Source organism: Heterodontus francisci, chromosome 8, assembly GCF_036365525.1.
Source record: "Heterodontus francisci isolate sHetFra1 chromosome 8, sHetFra1.hap1, whole genome shotgun sequence".
Classification (NCBI taxonomy): domain Eukaryota; kingdom Metazoa; phylum Chordata; class Chondrichthyes; order Heterodontiformes; family Heterodontidae; genus Heterodontus; species Heterodontus francisci.
In genome coordinates this window covers 116,370,585-116,388,546 of record NC_090378.1, presented here as the reverse complement: position 1 = coordinate 116,388,546, position 17,962 = coordinate 116,370,585, and the positions used below count along the sequence as shown (strand labels likewise).

General features: G+C 46.9%; 1 protein-coding gene across 1 annotated transcript in view; it reads left to right on the top strand.

Annotated features, from left to right (window-relative positions):
• Positions 1–17,962, top strand: part of LOC137373241 (rab GTPase-activating protein 1-like) — a 556,698-nt gene that overhangs the window by 75,221 nt on the left and 463,515 nt on the right. The window contains exon 5 of the mRNA XM_068038091.1: positions 943–1,117. Within this exon, the coding sequence (XP_067894192.1) occupies positions 943–1,117 (175 nt within the window). The remainder of the gene's footprint in view (positions 1–942; positions 1,118–17,962) is intronic.

Below are 17,962 nucleotides of genomic sequence, written 5' to 3'. Positions count from 1 at the left end.
TAATGGTGACCAAGAAACTACTTAATTGTCAATAGGCAGTGCATTCCAGATCATCATCACTTGCTGTGTAAAATAAATTTGCATCACCCTTCTGATCTTTTGCCAGTTGTTTTAAATCTCTGTTCTCTGGTTACCGACCATCCTGAGACTGGAAACAGTTTCTCCTTATTTATACTTATCAAAACGGTCCATAATTTTGAACACCTCTATGAAATCTCTCCAAGGTGAACAACCCCAGCTACTCTAGTCTCTCCATGCAACTGAAATCTTTCATCCCTGGTATCATTTTAGTAAATCTCCTCTAAGGCCTTGTCATCCTTCCTAAAGTGTGGTGCCAAAAAGTGGATACAATACTCCAGCTGAGGCCTAACCAGTGATTTGTAAAAGAGTGCCATAACTTCCTTGCTTTTGTACTCTATGCCTCTACTTATAAAGACAAATCTTTTGAACAGCTTGTCAAAAAGAAATTGGATATATACTTAAATAAAAACAAGAAACGCTGGAAATACTCAGCAGGTCTGGCAGCATCTGTGGAGAGAGAAGCAGAGTTAACGTTTCAGGTCAGTGACTAAGTTCTGAAGAAGGGTCACTGAGTATTTCCTGCTGAGTATTTCCAGCATTTCTTGTTTTTATTTCAGATTTCCAGCATCTGAAGTGTTTTGCTTTTATTTTGGATATATACTTGTCAAGGAGAAATTTGAGAGCTGAGGAAAGAGTAGGAGAATGGGACTAATTTAATAGCTTTCAAAGAACTGACACAGGCACGATGGACTGCTTGGCCGCCTTCTATGCTTTAAAATTCTGTAATTTTACCGAGTATGGTGTTTAGTTAATTAGGGACTTTAAATTGTTTTATTTTTTTTAAAACTTGAGAACTGCTGTTTTCACCTGTCCTCAAACTGAATTCTGCATTCCTGTTCTCCCTCCTCCCTCCACCTTCAGGATAATAGACCAGGCTACGACTACAGAGATAGCTGCGTTTCCAATATATACAGTGTTGTTCTGTGTCCGAGCCGCTGATGGGACTGCGGAGAGTAATTGCTTTGCATTTACTGAAAGTTACTGTAGTACAGATGAGTTCCAGCTTCACGTGTTCTGCTGTGAGATCAAAGAAGCTGTAAGTACTGTATTTTAACCTTTGAGTGCGAGAACTATTTGTTTTCAAAATAAGCATGTAAATATTTGTGCAATGCACTATCAAAAGTAGAAAGCATAATTTGTTTATTTCCTAAATTGGCCAGACCTTTTTTGCAAAAATAATTTAACACTAATTAAAGAAATGAAGGACCTGAATTTATATAGCTCCCTGCCCCTTCTCTCAGAGAGGTCTCAAAGCATGGTCACATGCAGTGAATTACTTTGAAATGTGCTGCAGGCTGCAGGTGAGTACATCTGAATAAACATGCTTTCACACTATGGCTTACACGATAAACTACTAAACAGATGTATTAGCAACAAGTAGATAAGTTGCAAAGACAAGCATCAGAATTACAGTAATATTTATTATATATTTAATATTATTTGACTGCTCCTCTCCAAATGTCGGAAATGAAAATTAATCTGATAATGCCCCTTAACAAAACATTTTGTAGATTTGGTATGTGACCTCCCCTGGAGTCACCTAACCACCCCCCCCCCCCCAAAAAAAAACGCCTTGCTCTTTGATAAATGCAGAAGAACTGAAGAACTGGGAGCAAAAAATGCTGGAAATATGCTTGTGAAGAGAAAAGATTGGTTATGGTGGTTCAGGTGCATATAGCCTTCGTCAGGACTGAATCCGCATCAGGCAACGACTGGTACAAATCTTCCCTTCTAGAACAAAAGGGGATCAAAGCAGTGTCCATTAAAACAAAAAGCTGTCACTCATACTCAAGTTCAAAGCCATTTGACTGATCACTCTGCTAATCTGTTTGCTTGCTCAACTGGGGTGTTGAGTGGTTAAGCTGCCAATTGCTTCGGCTGAGGAGACTAGTATCTATTTTTTGGACAGAGCACGGCTAATGGATTTACAGTTAACAAGCATTAGAATATTAAAGTGACCATTAATTTAATTACAGCAACCTGCTGATGTATTAACTGTGGAATGTAATTTCTAAAGTCCTCGGAGAAGTATAATCTACCCCACTTCTTGCAGTAACCAACATTTAAAGTGACTACCCATTTCCTGTCTTTGGATATTAAAATATTAAAACATTGAAAATTCTCTCTTTATATATACCACATCCTTTCAACCACTTCCAGTTCTTTGCTCATGTATACTAGCCATGCTTTACCTTCAAACTCCCACAGGGAAATATTGTCTCTTTTTCTCTGCTCTTCAACTTTGCTGTTTTGAAAAGTTCAGTGTTTTTGAATTTGTTGTTTTCCATTGACATCATCTGCACTATAGCTAATTTCACCTTGGCCTGATGGTAAGCCTTTTCAACATGAATGTTTTAGCTGTGAACTTCATCTTTAGTTAGCTTCAAATCTGTTGATTTTTGTCGGGGATCTTGAGGAGCAGTCACGACCTAATCATTTTGTGCTTTTATGTTGGACATGATTTTGAGGAATGTGAAGACACTTGATCATTCAGAAAGCTATAGTGGATACTTCTTAAATACTGGAAGACCATGTTTGAGAACAGGATGGCTTTGTTTTAAAATGTTCAGAAGCGAGCTTGTGTAGTTGGGTTCCCAATACAAATTTAGGAGAACCCAAGGCCAGTAGAATTTGTTCATGCTCACAGAATGTCAAGAAAACTGGCAGACTGGGAGAAATATATTTAAAAAAGTTAAGAGCTGCAAAAAGAAATATGAAAAAAGCTTGCAAGAGATATCTAACAGCAAAAGTTTTTTTTTATTAAAATGAGAACGAGTGACTCTAGGAAATGTGGGCCCATTAAAGATAGACTCAGATGATACTGTAATGGACCGTAAGGAAATGGCAGACTTGTTAAACGAGTACTTTGCATTCGTCTTTACAGTAAAGTAGACAAAATACCAGTGGTATAAGAGAACCCAAAAATTAATCGAGAGGAGCCTACTGGATTTACTAGAAACAAAAAAATTGCAATGGGAAAAGTAATGAGACTGAAGGTATACAAATCTCCAGGATCTGTTGGTTTCTATCCCAGGGTATGAAAAGAAGTAGTGAGAAAATTGCAGATGCATTAGTAATCTTCCTAAGCTGTCTTGATTTGGGAATTATACCACTGGATTAGAAGATTGCAAACATCTCTCCACTATTTAAGAAAGGTGAGAAAGTGAAACCTGGTAACTACAGACCTGTCAGTCTAATTGCTAGTTGTGTGTAAATTACTAGAGTGCTCAGAGAAATTTGAGCTGTTGAGAGTGTGTCAGCAGGTATTTGTTAAGGGTTAGTCATGTCTGACTAACTTAGTTGAATTTTTTGAGGAGGTTGCTAAAATGTTTGATATTGGAGTGCTTATTGATGTTGTCCATATGGACTTCTAGAACGCATTTGATAAAGTTCTGCATGAGAGAATAGTAGCAAAAATGAAAACATACAGAATTGGAGGCAACTTTGCGACATGGGCTAGAAATTGGTTAGGAGGTAGACGACAGAGTAGGGATAAAGAATATGTACTCTGATCGAACAAATGGTTCTCCTCGCGTACTGGGGCCTCAACTTTTCATTATACTTATCAATGACCTGTATTTCAAAGGTTCCAGATGATACTTGGTTGGGAGGCACACTAGGTAGTGCAGATTGGAGCAAGAGGTTGCAAACACTTTGTTAGATTAAGTGAATGGGCAGAATTGTGCCAGGGTCCCCTGCTTTTTGTGGTATATAGTAACGATTTGTAGGGGGCATGATCAAGAGGTTTTCAGACGACACAAAGATTGGCTGTGTGGTAGATAGTGAGGAGGATAGTTGTAGGCTACAGGAAGATATTGATGGTATGGTCAGATGGACAGCAAAGCGGCAAATGGAATTCAACCTGGAGAAGTGTGAGGAGATGCATTTGGAGAGGTCATACAAGGTAAAAGAATACACGATTAATGGGAAAATATTGAGAAGTGCAGATGTAAGGGACCTTGGAATGAATGTCCACAGATCCCTGAAAGTAGCAGGACAGGACAATAAGGTGGTTAAGAAGGCATATGGAATCCTTCCCTTTATTAGCCAAGGTATAGAATACAAGAGCAGGGAGGTTATGCTGGAACTGTATAACTCATTGGTTAGGCCACAACTTGGGTACTGTGTGCAGTTCTGGTCACCTCATTACAGAAAGGATGTAATTGCACTAGAGAGGGTACAGAGGAGATTTACAAAGATGTTGCCGGGACTGGAAAATGCAGCGATGAGGAAAGATTGGATCGGCTGGGGTTGCTCTCCTTGGAACAGAGAAGGCTGAGGGGCGATCTGATTGAAATGTACAAGATTTTGATGGGCCTGGATAGAGTGGAGGTGAAGGGTCTATTCACCTTAGCAGAGAGGTCAGTGATGAGGGGCATAGATTTAAAGTGATTGGTAGAAAAATTAGAGGGGAGATGAGGAAAAGCTTTTTCACCCAGAGGGTGGTGATGGTCTGGAACGCACTGCCTGAAAGGGTAGTTGAGGCAGAAACCCTCAACTCATTTAAAAGGAGTCTGGATATGCACCTCGAGTACCATAATCTACAGGGCTATGGACCAAATGCTGGAAGGTGGGATTAGAATGGGTGGATCGTTTTTCGGGCAGTGCGGACACGATGGGCCAAGTGGCCTCTTTGCCTTAAACATTCTGTGATTCTGAATCACAAAAAGTTAGCATGCAGGTATAGCAAGTAATTAGGAAGGCAAATGGAATGTTAGTCTTTATTGCAAGCGGGATGAAGTATAAAAGTAAGGAGATCTTGCGATAACTGTACAGGGCATTGGCGAGCCTTCACCTTAATTAAGGAGGGATATACTTGCATTGGAGGCAGTTCAGAGAACGTTCACGAGATTGATTCCTGGGATGAAGGGCTTATCTTATGAAGAAAGGTTGAGCAGGTTGGGCCTATACTGACGGAGTTTAGAAAAATGAGTAGTGATCTTATTGAAACATAAGATTCTGAGGATCTTGACTGAGTAGGTGCTGAGAGGATGTTCCCCCTCATGGGGGAATCTAGAACTAGAGGGCACAGTTTCAAAATAAGGGGTCTTCCATTTAAGACAGAGATGAAGAAGAATTTCTTCACTAAGAAGGTTGTTAATCTTTGGAATTATTTTCCCAAGAGAGCAGATTTTTGATCCACGAGGGAGTCGAGGATTATGGGGGGCAGGCAGGAAAGTGGAGTTAAGGCCACAATCAGATCAATTATGATTTTGATGAATGGCGAAGCAGGCTCAAGGAGCAGAATGGCCTAATCCTACTGCTTATGTTCTTGCAAGAAACGCCTGACTGTTCCCCTAACAATTGAATCCCCTATTGCTTTCCCAGTCTTCCTCCCACCCACCCCCTTGTACATCTGAGCCATTCGTGGTGCTGTCGACTTGGCTTTGGCTGCAGTCCCCAGAGGAGCTATCGTTCTCACCAGTATTCAGAACTGAATGCTGCTTGGAGAGCGAGGTGCACTCTGGAGATTCCTGTACTACCTGCTTGGTACTCCTTGACTGCTTGGCGGCCAGCCATTCCCTGTCTGCCTGAACTTCTTCAAACTGCAGGGTGACCACATCCAGAACTGTGCTATCCTCGAAACTCAGAACCTTGCAGATGCACCAGTGACGCCAGTTGTTGCTCAAGCTCTGAAACCTGGAACTTGCTTCACACCTGGTTGTCCAGCATGCAAAAAGAATCCTGGAGATCCCACAAGGAACAGAATGTGCACTGCATGGGTTCGAGATGCCCTGCTGTGTCTCTGTTTATCAGACTATTTACTAACTTATTAGGAGTGAACAAGATTTAAATACTTACTGATCAGCTGCTTCCCTTGTGCTGACATCAGTTTATTTTATAGGGAGTTAATTTAAATTATTTTACTTATGAGCTGTATACCTCAGATTTTAATTTACTGGAAAATTCAGAAATATTACTGTCCCATGCTATTTAATTTTTACTTTATTCCTGAGATCTGATTAATTAATTGTCTGATTAATTAATTGAACACTGATTTTAATTATATGATAAATTATCAATATGGGTTTATTTTGTACTAGGGAATTGATCTAGTCTTACTTTATAGTTGATTAATTTAAATGAAAGTAAAACGTATACTCACCCTAAAATACATTTGTCCTCTGACATCACCTTGTGAATTTTTTGGCTTCTCCGGTTCAGATTGACAGTCCGATCAGGGTGCTGCCCCTCTCCCGGGCCTCCTTATATATGCTGCACCTCTTCTGGGCCTCTCTTAAAATGTTGCTCCTCTCCCGGGCCTCTCTTGATGTACTGCTCCTCTCCCAGGCTTCTTTCTGTGTTGAGAGAGAGAGAGAAAGGTTGGCGGGGGCGGTGGGGGTGGGGGGGGGGGGGGGTGGACAGAGAGAAAGGGAAAAAGTGGGGGACAGAAAGAGGGGGAGAAAGTGTGAGACAGAGAGAGAGGGCGAAGGTGGAGGACAGAGAGAGAGGGCGAAGGTGGGGGACAGAGAGAGAGGGCGAAGGTGGGGGACAGAGAGAGAGGGCGAAGGTGGGGGACAGAGAGAGAGGGCGAAGGTGGGGGACAGAGAGAGAGGGCGAAGGTGGGGGACAGAGAGAGAGGGCAAAAGTGGGGGACAGAGAGAGAGAAGATAGAAGGGGGGACAGAGAGAGAGAAAGAGAGAAGGAGGGACTGAGAGAGGGAGAAAGAGAGAAGGGGGGACAGAGAGGGAGAAAGAGAGAAGGGGGGACAGAGAGGGAGAAAGAGAGAAGGGGGGACAGAGAGAGAGAAAGAGAGAAGGGAGGACAGAGAGAGAAAGGGAGAGGGACAGAGAGACAGAGTGAGAATGGAGGGACAGGAACAGAGAGAGAGAGAGAAAGGAGGGGCAGAGAGAGAGAGAGAGAAAGGAGGGGCAGAGAGAGAGAGAGAGAAAGGAGGGGCAGAGAGAGAGAGAGAGAGAAAGGAGGGGCAGCGAGAGAGAGAAAAATGAGGGGCAGAGAGAGAGAGGGAAAGGAGGGGCAGAGAGAGAGAGAGAAAGGAGGGGCAGAGAGAGAGAGAAAGGAGGGGCAGAGAGAGAAAGGAGGGGCAGAGAGAGAAAGGAGGGGCAGAGAGAGAAAGGAGGAGCAGAGAGAGAGAGAGAAAAATGAGGGGCAGAGAGAGAGAGAGAAATGAGGGGCAGAGAGAGAGAGAGAAATGAGGGGCAGCGAGAGAGAGAGAAATGAGGGGCAGCGAGAGAGAGAGAAATGAGGGGCAGCGAGAGAGAGAAAAATGAGGGGCAGAGAGAGAGAGGGAAAGGAGGGGCAGAGAGAGAGAGAGAAAGGAGGGGCAGAGAGAGAGAGAGAAAGGAGGGGCAGAGAGAGAAAGGAGGGGCAGAGAGAGAAAGGAGGGGCAGAGAGAGAGAGAGAAAAATGAGGGGCAGAGAGAGAGAGAGAAATGAGGGGCAGAGAGAGAGAGAGAAATGAGGGGCAGCGAGAGAGAGAGAAATGAGGGGCAGAGAGAGAGAGAAAGGAGGGGCAGAGAGAGAGAGAGAAAGGAGGGGCAGAGAAAGAGAGAGAAAGGAGGGGCAGAGAGAGAGAGAGAGAAAGGAGGGGCAGAGAGAGAGAGAGAGAAAGGAGGGGCAGAGAGAGAGAGAGAGAAAGGAGGGGCAGAGAGAGAGAGAGAGAGAAAGGAGGGGCAGAGAGAGAGAGAGAAAGGAGGGGCAGAGAGAGAGAGAGAGAGAGAAAGGAGGGGCAGAGAGAGAGAGAGAGAGAGAGAGAAAGGAGGGGCAGAGAGAGAGAGAGAAAGGAGGGGCAGAGAGAGAGAGAGAGAGAAAGGGGCGCAGAGAGAGAGAGAGAGAGAAAGGTGGGGCAGAGAGAGGGAGAGAAAGGTGGGGCAGAGAGAGAGAGAGAAAGGTGGGGCAGAGAGAGAGAGAGAAAGGAGGGGCAGAGAGAGAGAGAGAAAGGAGGGGCAGAGAGAGAGAGAGAAAGGAGGGGCAGAGAGAGAGAGAGAGAGAGAGCAAGGAGGGTCAGAGAGAGAAAGAGCAAGGAGGGGCAAAGAGAGAGAGAGAGCAAGGAGGGGCAAAGAGAGAGAAAGAGCAAGGAGGGGCAAAGAGAGAGAGAGAGCAAGGAGGGGCAAAGAGAGAGAGAGAACAAGGAGGGGCAGAGAGAGAGAGAGCAAGGAGGGGCAGAGAGAGAGAGAGAGCAAGGAGGGGCAGAGAGAGAGAGAGAGAGCAAGGAGGGGCAGAGAGAGAGAGAGAGAGAGCAAGGAGGGTCAGAGAGAGAGAGAGCAAGGAGGGGCAGAGAGAGAGAGAGCGAGCAAGGAGGGGCAGAGAGCGAGAAAGAGAGACTGGGGGACAGTGAGAGAGAAAGAGAGACGGGGGGACAGTGAGAGAGAAAGAGAGACGGAGGGACAGGGAGAGAGAGAGAGAGCAAGGAGGGGCAAAGAGAGAGAGAGAGCAAGGAGGGGCAAAGAGAGAGAGAGAACAAGGAGGGGCAGAGAGAGAGAGAGAGAGAGAGAGAGCAAGGAGGGGCAGAGAGAGAGAGAGAGAGCAAGGAGGGGCAGAGAGAGAGAGAGAGAACAAGGAGGGGCAGAGAGAGAGAGAGAGAGAGAGAGAGCAAGGAGGGGCAGAGAGAGAGAGAGAGAGCAAGGAGGGGCAGAGAGAGAGAGAGAGAGAGAGCAAGGAGGGTCAGAGAGAGAGAGAGCAAGGAGGGGCAGAGAGAGAGAGAGCGAGCAAGGAGGGGCAGAGAGCGAGAAAGAGAGACTGGGGGACAGTGAGAGAGAAAGAGAGACGGGGGGACAGTGAGAGAGAAAGAGAGACGGAGGGACAGGGAGAGAGAGGGAAAGGAGGGACAGGGAGAGAGAGGGAAAGGAGGGGCGGAGAAAGAGAGAGCAAGGAGGGGCAGAGAGAGAGAGAGAGAGAAAAGAGGGAGAGAGAGAAAGGAGGGAGAGGGAGGGGGAGAGAGAGAGATAGAAAGGAGGGAGAGGGAGGGAGAGAGAAAAGAGGGAAAGAGAGAGAGAAAGGAGGGAGAGGGAGGGGGAGAGAGAGATAGAAAGGAGGGAGAGGGAGGGGGAGAGAGAGAGATAGAAAGGAGGGAGAGGGAGGGAGAGAGAGAGAAAGGAAGGAGAGGGAGGGGGAGAGAGAGAGATAGAAAGGAGGGAGAGAGAGCGAGAGAGAGAAAGAAAGGAGGGACAGAGAGGGAGAGAAAGGAGTGAGAGGGAGAGAAAGGAGTGAGAGGGAGAGAAAGCAGGGAGATGGAGAGGGCGTAAAAGCAGGGAGAGGGAGAAAAAGGAGGGACAGGGAGAGGGAGAAAAAGGAGGGACAGGGAGAGGGAGAAAAAGGAGGGAGAGGGAGAGAGACAGGAGGGACAGGGAGAGGGAGAGAGAGGGAGAAAGGAGGGACCAGGGATAGGGAGAGAGAAAGGAGGGATAGGGAGAGGGAGAGAGAAAGGAGGGACAGGGAGAGGGAGAGAGAAAGGAGGGACAGGGAGAGGGAGAGAGAGAAAGGAGGGGCAGAGAGAGAGAGAGAAAGGAGGGGCAGAGAGAGAGAGAGAAAGGAGGGGCAGAGAGAGAGGGAGAGAAAGGTGGGGCAGAGAGAGAGAGAGAAAGGTGGGGCAGAGAGAGAGAGAGAAAGGTGGGGCAGAGAGAGAGAGAGAAAGGTGGGGCAGAGAGAGAGAGAGAAAGGTGGGGCAGAGAGAGAGAGAGAAATGAGGGGCAGAGAGAGAGAGAGAAAGGAGGGGCAGAGAGAGAGAGAGAAAGGTGGGGCAGAGAGAGAGAGAGAAAGGTGGGGCAGAGAGAGAGAGAGAAATGAGGGGCAGAGAGAGAGAGAGAAATGAGGGGCAGAGAGAGAGAGAGAAATGAGGGGCAGAGAGAGGGAGAGAAAGGTGGGGCAGAGAGAGGGAGAGAAAGGTGGGGCAGAGAGAGAGAGAGAAAGGTGGGGCAGAGAGAGAGAGAGAAAGGTGGGGCAGAGAGAGAGAGAGAAATGAGGGGCAGAGAGAGAGAGAGAAATGAGGGGCAGAGAGAGAGAGAGAAAGGAGGGGCAGAGAGAGAGAGAGAGAGCAAGGAGGGTCAGAGAGAGAAAGAGCAAGGAGGGGCAAAGAGAGAGAGAGAGCAAGGAATGGCAAAGAGAGAGAGAGAGAGCAAGGAGGGGCAGAGAGAGAGAGAGAGAGCAAGGAGGGTCAGAGAGAGAGAGAGCAAGGAGGGGCAGAGAGAGAGATAGAGAGCAAGGAAGGGCAGAGAGAGAGCGAGCAAGGAGGGGCAGAGAGCGAGAAAGAGAGACTGGGGGACAGTGAGAGAGAAAGAGAGACGGGGGGACAGTGAGAGAGAAAGAGAGACGGAGGGACAGGGAGAGACAGGGAAAGGAGGGACAGGGAGAGAGAGGGAAAGGAGGGGCGGAGAAAGAGAGAGCAAGGAGGGGCAGAGAGAGAGAGAGAGAGAGAAAAGAGGGAGAGAGAGAGAGAAAGGAGGGAGAGGGAGGGGGAGAGAGAGAGATAGAAAGGAGGGAGAGGGAGGGAGAGAGAAAAGAGGGAGAGAGAGAGAGAAAGGAGGGAGAGGGAGGGGGAGAGAGAGAGATAGAAAGGAGGGAGAGGGAGGGGGAGAGAGAGAGATAGAAAGGAGGGAGAGGGAGGGGGAGAGAGAGAGATAGAAAGGAGGGAGAGGGAGGGAGAGAGAGAGAAAGGAGGGCGAGGGAGGGGGAGAGAAAGAGATAGAAAGGAGGGAGAGAGAGCGAGAGAGAGAAAGAAAGGAGGGACAGGGAGGGAGAGAAAGGAGTGAGAGGGAGAGAAAGCAGGGAGAGGGAGAGGGCGTAAAAGCAGGGAGAGGGAGAGGGAGAAAAAGGAGGGACAGGGAGAGGGAGAAAAAGGAGGGACAGGGAGAGGGAGAAAAAGGAGGGACAGGGAGAGGGAGAAAAAGGAGGGACAGGGAGAGGGAGAAAAAGGAGGGAGCGGGAGAGAGACAGGAGGGACATTGAGAGGGAGAGAGAGAGAAAAGAGGGACCAGGGATAGGGGGAGAGAGAGAGAAAGGAGGGACCAGGGATAGGGAGAGAGAAAGGAGGGATAGGGAGAGAGAGAGAAAGGAGGGACAGGGAGAGGGAGAGAGAAAGGAGGGAGAGGGAGAGCGAAAGGAGGGACAGGGATAGGGAGAGAGAAAGGAGGGACAGGGATAGGGAGAGAGAAAGGAGGGACCATGGATAGGGAGAGAGAGGGGAAGGAGGGACCAGGGACCAGGAGAGAGAGCGAAAGGAGGGACCAGAAGAGAGAGAGAGAAAGGAGGGACAGGGAGAGAGAGAGAGAGGAAGAAAGGAGGGGCAGGGAGGGAGGGAGAGGGAGAAAGGAGGGACAGGGAGGGAGGGAGAGGGAGAAAGGAGGGGCAGGGAGAGAGAGAGAGAAAGGAGGGACAGGGAGAGAGAAAGGAGGGACAGGGAGAGAGAAAGAGAGAGAAAGGAGGGACAGGGAGAGAGAAAGGAGGGACAGGGAGAGAGAGAGAGAGAGAAAGGAGGGACAGAGAGAGAGAGAAAGGAGGGACAGGGAGAGAGAGAGAGAAAGGAGGGACAGGGAGAGAGAGAGAGAAAGGAGGGACGGAGAGAGAGAGAGAAGAGAGAGGGATAGAAAGGAGGGAGCGGGATAGAAAGGAGGGAGCGGGAGAGAAAGGAGGGACAGGGAGAGAAAGGAGCGACAGGGAGAGGGAGAGAAAAGAGCGACAGGGAGAGAAAGGAGGGACAGGGACAGGGAGAGAGAAAGGAGGGACAGGGAGAGGGAGAGAAAGGAGCGACGGAGAGGGAGAGAAAAGAGCGACAGGGAGAGAAAAGAGGGACAGGGACAGGGAGAGAGAAAGGAGGGACAGGGAGAGGGAGCGAAAGGAGGGACAGGGACAGGGAGAGAGAAAGGAGGGACAGGGAGGGGGAGGGAAAGGAGGGAGAGGGAGCGAAAGGAGGGAGAGGGAGCGAAAGGAGGGAGAGAAAGGAGGGAGAGGGAGAGAAAGGAGGGAGAGAAAGTAGGGAGAGGGAGCGAAAGGAGGGACAGGGAGAGGGAGCGAAAGGAGGGACAGGGAGAGGGAGCGAAAGGAGGGAGAGGGAGAGAAAGGAGGGAGAGGGAGAGAAAGGAGGGAGAGAAAGTAGGGAGAGGGAGAGAAAGTAGGGAGAGGGAGAGAAAGTAGGGAGAGGGAGAGAAAAGAGCGACAGGAGGAGAAAGGAGGGACAGGGAGAGAGAAAGGAGGGACAGGGAGAGGGAGAGAAAGGAGGGACAGGGAGAGGGAGAGAAAGGAGGGACAGGGAGAGGGAGAGAAAGGAGGGACAGGGAGAGGGAGCGAAAGGAGGGAGAGGGAGAGAAAGGAGGGAGAGGGAGAGAAAGGAGGGAGAGAAAGGAGGGAGAGGGAGAGAAAGGAGGGAGAGAAAGTAGGGAGAGGGAGCGAAAGGAGGGACAGGGAGAGGGAGCGAAAGGAGGGACAGGGAGCGAAAGGAGGGAGAGGGAGAGAAAGGAGGGAGAGGGAGAGAAAGGAGGGAGAGAAAGTAGGGAGAGGGAGAGAAAGTAGGGAGAGGGAGAGAAAAGAGCGACAGGGGGAGAAAGGAGGGACAGGGAGAGAGAAAGGAGGGACAGGGAGAGGGAGAGAAAGGAGGGACAGGGAGAGGGAGAGAAAGTAGGGAGAGGGAGAGAAAGTAGGGAGAGGGAGAGAAAGGAGGGACAGGGAGAGAAAGGAGGGACAGGGAGAGGGAGAGAAAGGAGGGACAGGGAGAGGGAGGGAAAGTAGGGAGAGGGAGAGAAAGTAGGGAGAGGGAGAGAGGGAGAGAAGAGAGGGAGAGGGACAGGGAGAGAGGGAGAGAAAGGAGGGACAGGGAGAGAGAGAGAGAAAGGAGGGGCAGGGAGAGAGAGAGAGAGAGAGAGACAGAAAGGAGGGGCAGGGAGAGAGAGAGAGACAGAAAGGAGGGGCAGCGAACGAGAGAGAGACAGAAAGGAGGGACAGACAGAGAGAGATGAGGGATGAAGGGGGGACAGAATGAGGGGGGCAGAGGGAGAAAGGGGGGACAGAGAGAGGGGGCAGAGGGAGAAAGGGGTGACAGAGAGAGGGGCAGAGGGAGAAAGGGGGGACAGAGAGAGGAGGCATAGGGAGAAAGGGTGTACAAAAAGAGTGTGGATGACTCAGAAGGGGGGAACAACACAGTGGGGGGGAGGGGACACAGGGAGAGATACAGAGGAGTGATCAAGATCACTCCTGGCAGTTGAACATCTATCCTGAATACTCAGCTTCACTAAAAGAGTTTGGGCAAACATTGACTACTTGTGCAAGCAAAAAAAATGCCAAGTATCTCACTAAATCAGTGTCCACCATCGTGATGAGAAAGTTACTCAATAAAAAAAAAAGAATTTGGCAGCGTTCAATGCAAGGAGTATTGCAAGTAAAGCAGATGAGCTGAGGGCACAGATAGACATGTGGCAGTATGATATCATAGATATTACAGAAACGTGGCTTAAGGAGGGACAGGAACGGCCAACGTTCCTGGTTATAGGGTTTTCATACACGATAGAGAGGGGGATAAGAAAGGAGGGGGAGTGGCAATTTTGGTCAAGGAAACTATTACAGCTGTGAGGAGGAATAATATATTGGAAGGTGTATCAAATGAGGCCAAATGGATTGAGCTAAGAAACATAAAAGGGGCAATCACATTGCTGGGAGTGTACAATAGAGCCCCAAACAGTCAGAGTGAGATAGAAGAGCAGATATGTAGGCAAATCTCTTGAGAAGTGCAAGAATAGTGGCGCCATAATAGTATTAACTGGGATAGTTTTACTGTGAAAGGAATTGAAGGAGCAGAATTCTTGAGGTGCATTCAGGAGAACTTTTTTGCCCAGTAGGTAGCAAGTCCAACAAGACAGGGCGCAGTTTTAGACTTAGTTTTAGGAAATGAAGATGGGCAGGTGGAAGGAGTGGCAGTAGGAGAGCATTTTGGTGGTAGTGATCATAATTCAGTCAGTTTTAACATAATTATGTAAAAGGACAAGGATAGAACAGGAGTTAGAGGTCTCAATTGGAGCAAGGCCAATTTTACTAAACTGAGGAGAGATTTCGCGAAAGTGGACTGTAAACAGCTACTTGAAGGTAAATCAGTGTCAGAGCAGTGGGAGGCATTCAAAGGGGAGATTCAAGGGGTTCAGGGTAAACATGTCACCACAAAGCAAAAGGGTGAGGCGGCCAAATCTAGAGCCCATGGATGTCAAGGTGCTTGCAAGGTAAGATAAGGCAGGAAAGAAAAGCTTATGTCAGACACTGAGAACTCAATACTACAAAAAGCCGAGAGGAATATAGAAAGTGGAGGGGTGAAATCAAAAAGGAAATTAGGAAAGCAAAGAGAGGGCATGAAAGAATATTGGCAAGAAAAATTAAGGTGAACCCAACAATGTTTTATCAATATATTAAGAGTAAGAGGATAAATAAGGAGAGAGTAGGGCCCATAAAAGACCAAAAAGGTAACCTATGTGTAGGAGCGGAAGATCTTGGTATGGTTCTTAATGAACACTTTGCATCTGTCTTCACAAAAGAGAGGGACGATGCAGACGTTGTAGCTAAGGAGGAAGAGTGTGAAGTATTAGATGTGATAAACATAGGGAGAGAGGAAGTATTAATGGGATTAGCATCCGTGAAAGTTGATAAATCACCAGGGACAGATGAAATGTATCCTAGGCTGTTAAAAGAAGCAAGACAGGAAATAGCAGAGGGTCTGACCGTCATTTTCCCGTCCTCGCTGGATGCAGGTGTGGTGCCGGAGGACTGGAAAATTGTTGATGTTGTACCTTTGTTTAAAAAGGGAGCGAGGGATAGACCGAATAATTACAGGCCAGTCAGTCTAACCTCAGTAGTGGGCAAATTATTGGAATCTATTCTGAGGGACAGGATCAACTGTCACCTAGAAAGGCACAGGTTAATCAAGGATAGTCAGCATGGATTTGTTAAGGGAAGATCTTGTTTGACCAACTTGATTGAATATTTTGAAGAAGTAACAAGGAAGATAGATGAGGGTAGTGCAGTTGATGTGGTCTACGTGGATTTTAGCAAAGCTTTTGACATGGCAGACTGAGTAAAAAAAATCCCTATGGGATCCTGGGAAATGCAGCAAGGTGGATGCAAAATTGGCTCAGTGGCAGGAAACAAAGAGTAATTGTTGACGGCTGTTTTAGTGACTGGAGGGCTGTTTCCAGTGGCGTTCTGCAAGGCTCAGTACTGGGTGCCCTGCTTTTTGTGGTGTATATTCAAGATTTGGACATTTTGGATTGTAGGGGGCATGATCAAGAAGTTTGCGGATGACACAAAGATTGGCCGTGTGGTAGATAGCGAGGATGATAGCTGTAGGCTGCAGGAAGATATTGATGGTCTGGTCAGATGGGCAGAAAAGTGGCAAATGGAATTCAGTTTGGAGAAGTGTGAGGTGATGCATTTGGGGAAGTCAAACCAGGCAAAGGAATACACGATTAATGGGAAAATACTGAGAAGTATAGAGGAAGTAAGGGACCTTGGAATGAATGTGCACAGATCCCTGAAGGTAGCAGGACAGGTCGATAGGGTGGTTAAGAAGACATATGGAATCCTTTCCTTTATTAACAGAAGTATAGAATACAAGAACAGGGAGGTTATGCTGGAACTGTATAGATCATTGGTTTCGGCCACAACTTGAGTACTGTGTGCAGTTCTGGTCACCTCATTACAGAAACGATGTAATTGCACGAGAGAGGGTAGAAAGGAGATTTACGAAGATGTTGCCAGGACTGGAAAAATGCAGCTATGAGGAAAGATGGGATAGGCTGGGGTGGTTCTCCTCGGAACAGAGAAGGGTGAGGGGCGATCTGATTGAAATGTCCAAAATTTAGAGGGGCCTGGATAGAGTGGAGGTGAAGGGTCAGTTCACCTTAGCAGAGAGGTCAGTGACGAGGGGGCATAGATTTAAAGTGATTGGTCGAAAAATTAGAGGGGAGATGAGGAAAAGATTTTTCACCCAGAGGGTGGTGATGGTCTGAAACTCACTGTCTGAAAGGGTAGTTGAGGCAGAAACCCTCAACTCATTCAAAAGGAGTCTGGATATGCACCTCAAGTGTCCTAAGCTGCAGGGCTACAGACCAAATGCTGGAAGGTGGGATTAGAATGGGTGGATCGTTTTTCGGCCAGCACAGACACGATGGGCCATGTGGCCTCTTTCTGTGCCTTAAACTTTCTATGATTCGAAATTCATCTTCTCATTTAAAGCTTCTTCAGAAAAATGCACATTTGTTGTTTTGATATATAAGATAAATTTTTAATACCTGTATCTTTCTGAAATTGTAATGTGGCCTCCCATGCGAAAAGGTTGGAGAACCCTGATCTTAACCATGGTGTAGTTATACCACTTGAACAGGTTCATTTAAAGTATGATGATGTTTCTCATTTAAAATAATCATTTGAAACCGTAAAGTGCAGCATAATGATTAGCTTTTTATCCCCACAATAAAAACACAGCTCTTCTGTTGACTTAATTTTATTTCGGCTTTTTTCATGAAAATGCGATTTAACTGGCAAAGCTTGGGAGTTGCAAATGAGGTGTTAAAGAGCCACAGGTTGCCGACCCCTGAGTTAGGACATGGTTTGTGTATCTTAACTCCAAGTACTCCTCTTGTTTCGTAACCCTTAATACCCTTACCTACAAAAAAACTATTCATCTCAGTTTTGAAATTTTCCATTGATTAATCTGCACCAGTTTTTTGGGGGAGAGTTTTCTAGATTTTCACTGCCCTTTGTGCGAAGAGTGCTTCCTGACATCAGTCCTGAATGGCCTAGCTGTAATTTTAAGTTTGTAACCCCCTTGTTCTGAACTTCCTCACCAGATGAAATAGTTTTGCTCCACTGTATCTAATCCTTTAATCATCTTAAACATTTCAATCAGATCACTCCTTAGTCTTCTATACTCGGGGAATATAAGCCTCACCTATCCAACCTGTCATCTTAATTTAACCCTGGTATTCTGATTAATCTGCACTGCATCCCCTTCAAACCAGAATAGGCTTCCTGAGGTATGGTGCCCAGAACTGACCAGTACTCCAGATACGGTCTGATTAAAGCTTTATATAACTGAAGTATAACTTCCATCCCTTTGTGTTCCTGCCCTTTTGAGATAAATGCCAACATCCTATTAGTTTTTTTTTGTACATGCCCGCTAGCTTTTAGTGATTTCAGTACTTAGACCCCTAAATCACTCTCCTCATTTCCAGTTACCGGCATCTCATCATTTAGGAAATACACGGACTTCTGTGTTGCTCCATCTGCTAAAGCTTTTCCCATTCACTTAATCTCTCAATGTACCTTTGCAGAAATACTTTCTGCACCCATTTTTGCACTATGGTGCCATTTAAATTTGCATCAGCAGCAAACTTAGATATACAGCTCTCTATTCCTTCATCCAAGTCATTTATAAATAGAGCAAAAACCTGAGGTTCCAGCACAAATTCCTGGAGGATGTCATCAGTCACATTCTGTCAATTTGAATACATATCCATTATCCTTGCTGTCTCCCATCTCTTAACCAGTTCCTTATCCACACCAATAGGTTGCCTCCAATTCTATGTGCTCTCATTTTTGCTAACCATCTGTTATGTGGAACTTTGCACAGTGCCTTTTGAAAGTCCATGTAAATGATATCCATGGACACTCCCTTATTGACCATGTTAGTGACCTCCTGAAAATATCCAGCTAGGTTTGTTGACATGACTTACCCTTTACAAATCCATGCTTGCTTTCTCTGAACAATTCATATTTGTTCAAGTGTTCAGTCACTTTGTACCTAATAACAGATTCTAGTAACCTGACTTTACACCCCTCGGTGACAGGTAGCAGCTCTGTTCAAATTGCCTTCCAAATTGCCTTCACATTTCTACGCACTAATGAGGGTGTGTAGAAAACCCTGGGCTGCTTATGAGGTAATTGTTTAAAAG